At 40.2% G+C, this 14,227-nt stretch overlaps 1 protein-coding gene across 4 annotated transcripts in view; it reads right to left on the bottom strand.

The window, feature by feature from the left end:
* Positions 1–10,069: 10,069 nt before the first annotated feature.
* Positions 10,070–14,227, bottom strand: part of SNX9 (sorting nexin 9) — a 42,413-nt gene continuing 38,255 nt past the window's right edge. For all 4 annotated transcript variants that reach the window (XM_083607972.1, XM_083607974.1, XM_083607973.1 and 1 more), the window contains one exon: positions 10,070–12,032. In XM_083607972.1, the coding sequence (XP_083464098.1) occupies positions 11,985–12,032 (48 nt within the window). In that variant the 3' untranslated portion in view covers positions 10,070–11,984. The remainder of the gene's footprint in view (positions 12,033–14,227) is intronic.

The following is a 14,227-nucleotide window of genomic DNA, read 5'->3' as shown; positions in this document are numbered from 1 at the left end:
AGTTCCCCCCCCTGCATTCTTCCTCACTTCCTGCCCCAGTGAAATACTTTAGCTCTGCTCACCAGCTGTTCACTTTTTGTTGTCATGAACCAAGTGTTGAATTTCTTTCATGCATAGGGCTGCTGAGTATATGCATATAGGGCTGGACGCAGAAGTTCCCTACATGTTCAGTAGACACAGGAAAGACTCCCGTGTGTACACTAGGATGGGAAGGTTCACACAGAAATCTAGTAATGTAGACTGCTATTCCCAGTTCCAAATGTCAACCAAACAGAGAAATCAGAGCATTTGACCACCATGCCCTAACTTTGTGCTTCAGTAGGTGTTAGACGTTGGGGTAATTAGATGTGCTCCCTGTCTTGCACACTCTGAACTGAACTCATGAAAGAGGTATTAATTTCCACATTTTATTAATTTTTGTTCAGCAATATTTATACATATAGTGTTGCTGGGTTCAGAGTGTAGATTTGTACAGCTTTACAGTCAAACTGGATAATATAATTTCATTTGGGCTGTTCTAGTGATGGTGTCTTGTCCATATCAGCTCCAGCCCAGTTTTCAATCCAACTCTCTTATTGGTAGAAGAAAATGGGGGGGGGGGGTAGGGGGGAATGCCTTCAGTCGGGACCATTTCACACAATACTGTTACAGCTGCCATTTACCATCTGTTTGCTTGCTAATAGTAAGGGATGATGGGTTGTTAATCCCTCAGTGGGAGTTAACAAATTGAAGCTATGATGGTTTATATGTAGTGCTGGATCATGGACAAGTGTTTTGTGGTGAGAGGGGGACAAAAGAAAGGAGATGGCAGCCTAAACTTGGAAATGGATAGCTGTGAGCTTAGCTCTGATCACACAGCAGTGAATGGAGCATTTTTCTAGAAAAAGAGGTGCCAGAGCTCACCATAAACTTCTCCCTTGTTCTCTTAGTATTATGGCCAACAATTACAGCCAGTTGCAATACACCAGCACCAGTAGACAAGCCCCAAATAGGGACTCCACAACTCAGAATATAAGGCATGCAGGATAGGGCCAAAGTACTATGGCTTCATGTTATGTGTACATTTGTCTTCTCAGAACTATTGAAATGGCCTGTGCCTCAGGACTCCACACATAAACATGCAACAGGAGTTTACACTCCATGGTAAAGGACAAAAGCAGCATGGCATGACTGTCAATTTCCTGTTGGCTGTGTGAGAAGAGAGATGTTCTGTGGAGTGTCCACAGAGTTCACTTCCCGTCCCTCTTTTTCTTTTTTGTTTACTTATTTCATGGTAACACAAGAAGTGCCTGCTGGATCAAGCCTGTCTAGTCTAACATCCTGTTCTCTCTGTGCCCACACACATGCCTGTGGGAAACTGGCAAGCAGGACCTGAGCACACAAGCACTCTCCCCTCCTGTGGCTTCCAGCAACTGGTATTCAGAAGCATCACTGTCTCCAACCTGTCCTTATAACCCATTCTTCCTCCCCAAGGGGAGTCCAGGATGGCTCAGAACAATAAAGTTACACAAAGCAATTCAAAACATTATAATATATTACAGACAGCAGTTAAAACCAGCCGTATAAAAAAAAATCATAAAATTATTGGCCAAAATAATCTGGGTAAATAAGGAAGTCTTCACATGTTTCCTGAATGGAGACTGCCTGATTTCCCTTGGGCAGTGATGCTGACAATGGCCTGTCCCACATCCCCATTCTTCATGTTATTGCTGGTAGTGGAACCATAAGACAGGCTTCTCTCCCTGGTTGCAAATTTCAGCTTGGAAGGTAGTAGAGAAGGAGCCAAGCATCTTCCAGGCACTTGAGTCCCAAGCCATTAATGTTGCTCACTCTCCATAGCCAAGGTGACTTCCACCTGAAGGATTTGTACATTCAATGAGGTACCAGTTGTTGCCCTTTGAGATGACACTTGTGGCCTCTTTACTTGTATGTTCCTTTACATTCTCTGGGAAGTCCTCCTTTTCCTTGTCATGATAGTTATTCCTACTCCCTACCCCTTAGGACTTGATCCCTCACATCAAAAAGCCTGTATGTTCCCTTGGCTAGCCTTGAGCCAAATAAACTTTGAAGCTTCCTGGGTATGCAGTTGGGTGGTTCCACTTCCTTTTCCTTCTCTAGGTACCTATTGTGTTCTGCAAAAACACCGAAACTTGCAACCCTATAGAGCTGTCCCTGCTACCCTGTCTATGTGTCCTAACTCCCAACCCTAGTGGGTCACTGAAGAAACATCTTCCAGAGATTAGCCAATTAAGAAACGTTTGTGTCTGTTCTCTAAACAAAAGACTGGGGCGGGGGGGAGAATCTTCTTTCTTGAGATGCCACAGGATAGCATTCTATCCTGAATATCACAGGGCTTTGGGTTTAGGACAATGTACCCACATAGCTGCAATGGTTATGTTTAAAACCTGGCTGCAGTGGAATGCATGGCTGCATACTTGACAGGATGTAGAAAGAAGTCTGTGTTTTGAGAATTTTTTCGGTGTATGTGAGAAAGGGGATCTGTTCAACATTTATCAAGAAGTTCTACCCTCCCTGCTTTTTTCACTCTAACTACATTGTAAACTATTTTTTCCCTAGTTGTAATACTTGGTTTGTGTTTGAATCACTTTCTGAACATTGGTCTTTTGCAAACTGTAATAATAATAACAATAACAATAATTTATTATTTATACCCCGCCCATCTGGCTGGGCTTCCCCAGCCACTATTAAAATACTATAATACATGTAATCTTTGCTTCATAATTATTGAATGTTGAAGAGACCACCCATTCTTGTATTTGGTTTATTTTTACAGTGTTTCTCACTGTCACACATGCAATGCCACACACTTTTCAGTAGGGGATATATATCTGAGGTGCCTGTTGTCTATCAAAGGCCAAGCTAAATGTGACCAGCTCTCAGATGTGGAAGGGAATGGCCAGCACTCATTGACAGAGCACATGCTTTGCACACGCAAGGTTCCAGGATCATTCTCCAGTTAAATAAGGCTGCCATATTTCAAAAAGTGAAAATCTGGACACAAAAGTTGTTGAGATTTTTTTTAGTTTTGCAAAATCTATTTTAAGAAAAGTAAGTTTTTGAGCTGTTTTTAAGAAAAATTGCCAGAATATACACTTCCGAAATGGGTTGTCATACGTCTGAATTTTCCTGGACATTAAATCAATTTCTGCCCAGGCGTTGTTACAAATGGTTGAATCCCGGTTATGTCCGGTAAATTCCAGACATATGGCAACCCTAAGTTAAAGGATCTTGGGTAGCAAAACTACTGGGAAATATGTCTTTCCGAGATCTTAATAGTCACTGCCACTTGGGAGTCGATAATGCTAGGCTAGATGAAGCAGTGGTCTGTGTCACTATAAGGCAGCTTCATATTTATTTATGTATCCTGCCTTTCCTCTGGAGAATGACAAATATAAAGATGTGCTGGGGCAGCAAGGTCATGAAAGGGCAGAACGACCTTATTTCAGTGGATACAGGAAGAAGGAAGTATGTCACCTGGGGTTAAAAAAGCAAGCTGAGTGGTGAGTCATCTAAGGCCTACTGTGACATATTTTCTAAGCACTTAGAAGGCAATGTTGCTCATATGCGCTCTGACCTAGATATCATCATTAATACAGTTCCAGTTCCATTTGCTGCAGCCTGAGGATGTAGCCAAGGTGCCTGGAGAGGTTTTCCCAGTAACATGTACTCTCAATCATTTCTCAACTTGGTTACTGGAGCCAAAGTGAGTTCAATGGCTCCAGAAGGTTATAAATGCTGCCCTGGCAGAGGAAATGGTTCTTGCCACTCTGAAGTAGATGGTTCTGAGACCACACCTGGGAGATTGTAACAATTATCAGCTACTTGCCAACACCCCCTTTTGGCAAGGTCCTTGAGAGGTGATGGTGATTTCACCAGGGTGCTATTGGATGAAACAGATTATCTTTTTTTTTTTTTATAATATTTTTATTTTTCCATATAAACACAATACAACAAACATAAACATACAAAAACAAAAACAAAACAAAAAACATGTATCATTTCATATCCTAATTTCATATCCTATCTTCCCCGACTTCCTCATGCCTCCCCTTTCTGTATTCCAGATTCTTATCGATTGTTCAGCAAATCTTCCCTTATTTTAATTTAAATTTAGACTATTCTTCCTTATTCTCCTTGTCTTAACCATTGCTAATAGTAACCATTTACTTTCCAGTCCAACATCATTCTAACTTTCATTAACTTTGTGATATTTCTTTAAATAGTCCTTGAATTTTTTCCATTCTTCTTGCGCTGCTTCTCTTCCCTGGTTTCGGATTCTGCTCGTCATTTCTGCCAAGCCCATATAGTCTATCACCTTCATCTGCCATTCTTCCAGTGTGGGTAGTTCTTGCGTCTTCCAGTACTTCGCAATGAGTATTCTAGCTGCTGTTGTAGCATACATAAAGAAAGTTATATCCGTCTTTAACACCCCTTGGCCGACAATACCCAAGAGAAAGGCCTCTGGTTTCTTGGGGAAAGTATATTTAAGTACCTTTTTAAGTTCATTATAGATCATTTCCCAGAATGCCTTAATCTTCGGGCAGGTCCACCAAAGATGAAAAAATGTACCTTCAGTTTCTTTACATTTCCAACATTTGTTATCAGGCACATGGTAAATCTTTGCAAGCTTGACTGGGGTTATGTACCACCTATATATCATTTTCATAATGTTTTCTCTTAAGGCATTACATGCCGTAAATTTTATCCCGGTGGTCCACAACTTTTCCCAATCAGCAAACAAGATATTATGACCAATGTCCTGAGCCCATTTAATCATGACCGATTTAACCGTTTCATCTTGTGTATTCCATTTCAGCAGCAAATTGTACATTTTGGACAAATTCTTAGTACTGGGTTCTAACAGTTCTGTCTCCAATTTTGATTTTTCCACCTGGAAGCCAATTTTACTGTCCAGTTTAAACGCTTCATTTATTTGAAACAGATTATCAAGGCCAATTAGAATATAGGTTCAGGTAGCGATTTGGTATTAAAACATGATTGGTTGACCTCATAGGAGCCAACTCCAAAGGGGCCAAGTCCTGCACTAGCAGGCCTTCTGCTGTTTAGTTTATTCCAGCCCACTGCCATCTTCCTAGCCTAACCTAGGGTTGGAATAATTCTATTTGGCATTTGGAAGAAATGCAGGGCTCCCCCTTCCCCCCAAAGAGAAAAACTCTCTGCATCCTTTATATATTCTTAGATCTTACCTCTGTACTTTAAAAACGTAGAATCTCTTAGCAAAAACAGACTTGCCATGACAGATGCAAAACCTTTCCTATTAAAAGTCTGTTTTTAGCAGCAGCTGTTTAAAAGCTTGACTCCTTTCATCCCAAAACTATTTGCAGATGAGTAAATTTTAGCTAGACCATATTTATTTAGGCAGAGAGAGTGAACAGACAACCATATTTTTTGTAGTCTTATTTTGTTTTGACTCTCCAAAAGGAGCTGGTATAGTATAGTGGCTTAGAGGTTAAACTATGAATCAAGAACTTATTGGTTCAGAACATGTCATCAGACTCTTAACATGTTTTTTAACATGTCTAATGTGGTTTCTTAACATGTTTTATAAGTTCATCTGACTTTTGATAAATGTGCTAAGCGCGTGTATTAAAGATAATAGAAGGAGAAGCAAAATCACATCTGTAGAAGTACTCGGGGAAATTGTATCTGTCAAACAGGAGGTGGTGAGAATGAAGCTTTCTTGTTCAGTTAATGAATTGTTCCCATTAATAACAATTTATTTAAATCCCATTGAGTTGTATCCTCCTCTCAGCATGAACAAGCAATCAGCAGAGAAATCACCCACTGAGTTTCAATTAAACTCTATTAATGATAGCTATTAAAGTACCTCTAAAGTTAAAAAAAACCCCAAAACCACCAAAACAACCCTATGAATAGAATCTTGCATTTTTAATGTTGACTCTGTTGGTGTTATCTTTCCTATGATCATTGTGTGCATGCATTCAAATAAGAAAATTAGGCACATCCAAACTAATACGTACTACTTTTGCATGAGTATATTGAAAAAAGAGGTATGCAGAAGTTAAGTATTGCCCGATGTCCCAAGTACATTAATGATCAAGTTGATTATCTTTTAGAAAGTCCAGGTTCACTGTAGGGAAATGCATTGAGCAAGAGTTTTTGGTATATTAAGTATATATTTTATTTTATATTTGCCAAATTCAAGATGGGTCCTTTCATGCTCTTTATAACAAAGTTAAATGCTAGAGTCCTAAATCCACGTCGTAACAAATGACACTTAAGGCTGCATCACAAATACCTGGCTGACAACTGCTCCTGCTCACAAGTACACTATGTGACTCCTCTAAATTTGGAGCCATTGAGTTTAACAATGAGATGTTGACTCTGTTAGCCTTCTGAGTTGTTGATATTTTGGCCAGGATCTAAAGAACAGTTAAACTAGCTTCTCCAAGTCTGTTATTGGTATGAGCTTTCGTGTGCATGCACACTTCTTCAGATACATGCACACAAAAGCTCATACCAATAACAAACTTATTGGTCTCTAAGGTGCTACTGGAAGGAATTTTTAAATTTTGTTTTGACTATGGCAGACCAACACGGCTACCCACCTGTAACTAGCTTCTCCAAGGTGAGCCCAAGAGAGATATAGTTATTTTTATCAAATGGTTGCTCCCTACCCGCAACTTCATGACAAACTGCAAATGGTTTGCAATATGGCAGAAAATGGGACAGCACACACTCAGTGCATGAGCCTACATTGCTCCATGGAATACAGACTGCATGTTGAAAATGCCTCCTATCATTGCAGGAGTCCTTTCACAGAGGGTGGGGATCACCCTCACATCTAAGGTAAAAACATTTAGAAAGATTGAGGATCCATTCAAGTAACAGTGCTTACATATTTTTTTTTAAAAAAGATAAAATCATATAACTGTAGAGTTGGAAGGGACCACGAGGATCATCTAGCCCAACCCCCTGCCATGCAGGAATCTTTTTGCCCAACATGCTGCTCAAACCCATGACCCTGAGATTAAGAGTCTCATACTCTACCAACTGAGCTATCCCAGTGGGTCTAAGCAGTGGGTGTAATTAAAAGGACTTTCAAGATGGTTGTTAATCAGGGCAGTGCCATTGCAAGATGGTCATATGCTTAATTTACTCTGATCTTCCTGCAGCCCAGGTCAAATCTGTCTTTTCAACAGATCCTGTTCTAGAGAGTGAAACATAAGACGCATAACAACTATAATGGAAAAATAAGAAATCTCACTATTTACATGGGTGTGAATTGATGCTCAAAAAGATGAGTGCCCCATGGGACAAGGTGTGGGTAAATGCTTTCCTTTGGGAAATCACTCTTCCCCCCCTTTAAGTATTGGGAGTTTATCTATCTCCCTTATTTGTTTTTCACTTGAGAGCAGGATTTAAATTGACTTTTTGTTAAGCCACTTTTGCTGGATTGCAGAGAGTGCACTAAGCAGGGCAGCAGCCAGCAGTTATTATTTTACTAAGCTAGATGCTTGATGCAGCTGCCTCCCTACAGCATCAACTGTTGAGGCAGCCACAAAGCAGTCCTGCTTTGAAGAGAAAAGGGGAAATTGTTCTAGTTAAAGCAGAATTACCAGATGTTCCCGGGGACAGTCCCCAGATTTGCAAATCTGTCCCTGGACAAATTCCGTCCCCGGAATGTCCCCAGATTTGCAAATCTGTCCCCGGGAAATGTGGTGGCAGCAGCCTCAGCAGCCCAGAGCCAGCCTAGTAGCGCAGTTGGCTCTGGCTGCCTTCATGGGCTGCTCGCTGCCATGGTGCCCGCCATTTTGTGCACAACACATCATATGGGGACTTTCAGGTTACATACCTCGGGTTACATACACTTTAGGTTACAGACTCCACTATCCCAGAAATAGTGCTTCAGGTTAAGAACTTTGCTTCAGGATGAGAACAGAAATCGTGTTCCGGCGGCGCGACAGCAGCAGGAGGCCCCATTAGCTAGAGTGGTGCTTCATGTTAAGAACAGTTTCAGGTTAAGAACGGACCTCTGGAACGAATTAAGTACCGTATTTTTCGCTCTATAGGACGCACTTTTTCCCCTCCAAAAATGAAGGGGAAATGTGTGTGCGTCCTATGGAGCGAATGCAGGCTTTCGCTGAAGCTATCCGCAAGCCTTCAGAGAGCGGCGGGAGTTCCCGCCGGGCTCAGAAGGCTTGCAGATAGCAGCAAGCTCCGGGAGCGAAGGCGAGGTTGCACGCAACCTCGCCCCCGATCCTGGACCCGTTCTGGGGGCTGGGGTCAGGGGAAGCTCGGGCTTCCCCAGCCCTGCAGCTAAAAAGGAAGCCAAGACAGTGAGCGGGATGGATCCCGCTCACTGTCTTGGCTTCTGCCAAAGCCGTGCGCAGCCTCTCCCGGCTGGAGAGGTTGTGCAAAGCTAAAGAGGAAGCCAAGACAGCCAGCTGGATAATTCCCCCCCTTTATTTCCCCCCCAAAAAACTAGGTGCGCCCTATGGTCCAGTGCGCCCTATAGAGTGAAAAATACGGTACTTAACCCGAGGTACCACTGTACAATATGGATGTGTGCTTGGGCCCAGGGTATTTTGCCTCACCATCCCCACTACTGACTCCCTGTTGCTACTCAGCTTCCAAAAAAAAAAAAAAAAAGTGTCCCTGGATTCATTGAAAAAAAATCTGGTCACCATAAGTTAATGTATGGATAGGTATGCTACTTTTTAGGTACCTTGGCTGAAATGTTTAACAGTTTGAAAATTAACTGACAAACAGCAGTCCCAAGAGATTAAAAAAGTTGATATAGATGGAAATTTTCTTGGTTAATATACGTTTGCCTCTCAGCATAGTGTGTTTCCTTTCTTTTAATGCAGCTAGTCTCAAAGTGCAGGGAGATATCTCAGATGCTATGAAGGGAAATGCATAATTATCTATACTACAGGAAATACATTAGAGAACTGCACAATTAAAGCTAATGAGTTCTAAATTAATCAACAGTAGCAACCAAATATTCTTTAAAGAGCCAACTGAAGTGATACAAAAAAATACCTGTATTAAGAATATCCAGTGTAAGCTGTGTCAACAAACTTGGCTTCAAGTGTGAGTTGTAGTGGCTTATTTAACTTAAGAGTGTTCCTTAAGTTTTTGCTTTTTGTTAATACTATTAAAGCTGAGTTGCAGATACAAATGATAAAATTTTCACCCTTGAAATAAGTACTCTTATTATTGCAAAAACGCTCAGAAATTATGGGTTTTGTTTTGTTTTTAATTTTAAGGCTGAGGGCTACCAAACAATGAGACATTATGCAGCAAAATTTTGTCATTTTGTTACCTGCAGGTTGGCATAATCTACATAGTTTAAAACCAAAACTAAAAAAGAAGTTTTGTTGCAACAGCTACTCATGATTGTTTAACAAAATTAAAATCAACTTCAGTTGCTGAAATGTCAACATTTATTCATCTCATTTATCATTGCTGCCATTTTTAATAATGTCAGAAGTGCAATATTAGAAAGTAGCCCCCAAGCTAAATTTCATAACGGACTGCTAAAAATGATTTCCAGTCATGCCTCTGTTCTGGCTAACTTTGAGCAGTACCTAGCCTAGATATGGAGGGTGGAGTTTAAACACAACTCTCCTAAAAAGACAAAAAGTTACACTTTTGTAAATCAAGAAAATCTTTAATAATAAAAAAGACAAAAAGTTACTATATATTATTGGAGTTTTTGTGTAGAAGCAGATATATGCCCCTAAATATATTTCTTATGAGATATATAAGGAAATCTGGAGATGATGTTTGTACATAAGGTTTCACACTACCAAGATTCAAGGCAACTTTAAGCTCTTTCAGGATGTAATACGGTAACTAGAATGATATTTGTGCAGAAGCTTTGTAGATTTCAAGCACTTAAGAGAAGCCTCTTACTGCCAGGAGAAAATTGCAACTTTGGTTCAAAAACTGCATCCTAAAATAAAATAGGAGATGTGTCCTTGGTGAAAAGTACAGATGTGGTGGTACCTGTAAACACCTGTTTTTATAGAGTAGCAAAATAATGGTGGGGGCCACAAAGTTTCTTTTATGTATAAATATTTATTATCAATTTAAAGACTTAATTTGCTGGGAAGTTACAGATCTGCCTTTTCAAATGGTCTTGCTACATACATGGCTTTTCCACACTGAAACCATCTCTTCTGTTCTTCTGTCCCAGTTTGTCCGTTAAAGATGGTAAGTCTGCAACTTCTGTCATCAGGATCAATTTAAAGTTTGGTAAAAAGAAATCCTCAGCGAACCATTAACAAAGATTGACACAAAAAGTGAATATACAAATGCTGGAAAAGTGGTGCTGTGAAAAAGTGCCTTAGAATTTACTATACACTTTGCAGTAACTTCATAAATTGTTTCTACATGGAAGATAGATCTCATTACATTTGGCATAAAACATTTATACACATTCTTTACAATTTGTACATATCTGAATGGCTGTATCATAACACTTTATGGAATTCTGGAAGACAAACTAAATTAATAGGAAAACAAAAAAAAATGTAGAAAAATAATTAAACACCTGACAATAGAGAGGATTGAGCCATGTTTACCTTCTAGGATTTTGTGTTTTTTGGGGGGGGGGCGGGGTACAGCATTATATTATCATGGCAGACAGAGATTCTTTATTACTCTAACACACACAAAATGACAACAGCGCACAAGTCAACAGAACATATAGGGAGTACTACTCTCTTAGAATGACTTGGTAGATAAAATAATGTTTATTTATGCAGTGAAGACTAATTCTAATGGAAGTTGTGTGTGGTACAGTGAGAAAATTTGTGGCAACACACCTTCAAGCCTTTATTGCCCACTGTTGGTATGCAAAAGCTGTTTTAACACCAGTGGCCTGAACATAACATTTCAAGCATAGTTGCATTTTGAAGTAGATACTTGTTTTATAAGCCCATGTTGTATTCAACACCTGAATAAATGGTCTGTTTTCCAGAGGTAAAAAATAATGAATTTTGGCCATTATGGGATCGTTTTAAAGTGGATCAAAAATGTAGTATCATGCTATTATATAAGCACCCAGAATCTGGCAGTGACCTTGAAACATTTTCTATCATGGCAGTGGTGATGGGACATGAGACACTATTGATGCTACACACTTGGTAAGGACAGAGCAAAAAGGCTCCAAACACACAACCATGACTATTGGGTAGTTAACCAAAGTGCATGGCTCAGAATTACTGGATGGAACAATATCTTCCAGATGTTTGGAATGGCTGTCTTTAGGTTCAGCTCTTTTTTTTTCTCATATAGGAAGAAAAAAATAATAATCTAGCCCTCGTGTTTTGAGGCATCTGTGGTTCAAGGACAGGATATTAAAAGATTCTCATATGCGTCAGCAACTTTATTTCAGATTTTGTATACCATTGCTACAGGAGAGGGAAGCTAAACTGCTTTCAACAGCAGGCTCGTAACAAAAAAAGTATATGCTAGAAAGCATTTCAGCAATCAGGATAAAGTATTTTTTAAAAATCTAACCAGGTGACACAGAATACTCTTATAGAGTATGTAACCCTTGGCAACAAACCGTTTGGCAATTTGAAGCCCTATCATAGAGCAGAGTAGGGGAACCCATGGCCCTCCAGATGTAATTGAATTCCAACTCCCACAGCCCTGGAACCAAGGCAATGGTCAATGAGGATGGGAGCTAGCTCCAACTGGAGAGCCATAGGTTACCCTTCCCTAATATAGGGCATTTTCCAGTTCTACTAAGATAGTGGGTAGGAAGGGAAAGCATATAGGATAAAAATATACATAAATATCCAAGGCATTTAGGTTAACAAAGTAAACTCCTGAAGTTTTCACTTTCTTTTGCATTTTATTTCTTTAAAAAAAGGCTTTTTGGATGGCAAAGACTTAACTTATTTGCACTGCCCCACCAAAAATCAGAAAAGCACTTTGGAGTTCTTCATTATCTGTCTCTGTATCTACATCATTGGAAAGCGACTGAGAGCCTGCCTCAGCTTTTGTGCAATCTGAAATAGACAAACAAATACGGCACATGAAAAGCGAGATACCCCCATATATTCAGAATTATTCAGGTTTGTTTGTTTTTGCAAACCGCTTGGAGGTGGTTGTTTTTACAGCCGTTATATAAATTGTAACAAATAAAATAAACCTTATCTCAAAGATCTTATGAGAACATTTTAAGCAATTCATTCCATTAACATAGAAAAGGTAAACAAACTGTATAGACCTACTATAATAATTTATTCTGCATGCTGTTCAAGAAACCTGATATCTTTGACAGCTCAAACAGTTGTCCATTTGAAGCATATTCTAGCACTCTTAAAGGTTGCTGTATCATGAATAAAAATATAGATGATTTTTTTTTAAAGGCAAGTTACCAAATAATTAAATCTGCTTACTGAGTAGTCCCAAAGGAGAAAGTATGAACAGTTGTCTTGTGTTACCTAAAATGACAATTCTTTCCAGACAGGTATCAGAGTTTTCTAGTGGCAACAATGTCTGGTGATTAGACCTACTTGTGTGGTTAGAAACATTAACTTCCATCTTTCAAGTTATATGCACACACACATTTTTGAAGCTTTGATTGATTCGCACTTTCATGGAAGGAACAGGCTTGTAGCTTGGGGGTACTCATTGATTCATCATTGTCACTTGAGGCTTGGGTAGAGTCAGTGGCTAGTAGTGTCTATTTCCACTTATGGCTGGTTTGCCAGCTCTGGCCCTACTTGGCCAGGGCTAGCTTGATAACAGTGAGCCAGCCTCTGGTAACTTCCAGATTGGACTGTTGCAATGCATTCTTTATAGAGCTGCCATTGAACATGGTTTTGAAGTCGTAACTAGTGCAGAATGCAGCTGAGAGGCTGCTGGTGGATTTCTCTGGCTGGATATGTACAACAATAGTTTCCAACTAGCTGGAGAGCCCAATTGCAGGTGTTAAGCTTCCTCTTTATGGAAAGCTCTCCCCAGGGAGATATGCCTAGCACCATCACTATCTTTTTTTAGACACCAGGTTAAAACATCCACTCAGGCTTTGGGATTGTAATATTATGCTTATCTTTTTGAGGAGTGGGGTTGGGTGGGAACTGTTGTAAAATACACACACACACACACACACACACACACACACAGTGCTTTTTTCTATACAAAATATTTAGGGGTACTCTCATTTTCCTACTCATATTGAAACACTGCCCCTCAATGAGGCCAAACTTAGATTCACAAAATGTTTAGGGGTATGCATACCCCGGCATCCCCCCAGAAAAAGCACTCTCTCTCTCTCTCTCTCTCTCTCTCTCTCTGTGTGTGTGTGTGTGTACGTACACTTTGGGATTTTTGTCTGTAGTTTTTACTATTTATTTTTGTAATTATAGGTAAAACGTAAAGGTAAAGTCCAGTCAAAGGCGACCATGGGGTGTGGCACTCATCTTGCTTCAGGCCACAGACAGCTTTCTGGGTCATGTAGACAGCATGCCTAAACCACTACTGGCGCAATGGAACACTGTGACGGAAGCCAGAGCGCATGGAAACACCATTTACTTTTCAACCACAGCAGTACCAATTTATCTACTTGCACTGGTGTGCTTTCAAACTGCTAGGGTGTCAGAAGCTAGGATAGAGCAACGGGAGCTCACCCCTTCACGCAGATTTGAACTGCTGACCTTCTGAACGGCGAGGCTCAATGGTTTAGACCACAGTGTCACCCATGTCCCAATAACAACAACAACAACAACAACAACAACAACAATAATGCTGTAAACAGCTCTTGTCCCAAATGTCTGAAGCAGCAGCTCCTTCCACATTGACCTACCAGGATATTAAGATAAACAGGAGATGTCCTGTTAGAGGAGCTCCCATCTCTGTGGTCAAGGGACAGCTTTCTGTGTTGTGGACCCTGGTTGTAGAATGACCTTCCCTCTGAGGTGCACTTCGTGCATCCACTGGATGCTTTGATGACTGGTGATGATGCACCTCTTACCCAGGCCTTTGGGTGAGTGAGGGTCGTCGCTCCTCCTGCTTTGCTATGTACTGCTGTTTGGTGCTGATGCTTTATTACTTGGTTATTGGTTGTTTTGTAGTTGTGTTTTATGATTTTAACATATACTGTACTTGTTTTAACTGTAACGTCTTTGTGACTTGCTCTGGGACCATTTGGTGAAGGGCAGTACAAATACATAAATAAATGCTGGAGTCACCATTAGGA

Source organism: Podarcis filfolensis (genome assembly GCF_964270895.1).
Source record: "Podarcis filfolensis genome assembly, chromosome: 3".
Classification (NCBI taxonomy): domain Eukaryota; kingdom Metazoa; phylum Chordata; class Lepidosauria; order Squamata; family Lacertidae; genus Podarcis; species Podarcis filfolensis.
The sequence above is the reverse complement of the archived record's forward strand: the minus strand, read 5'-3'. Positions and strand labels throughout refer to the sequence as shown.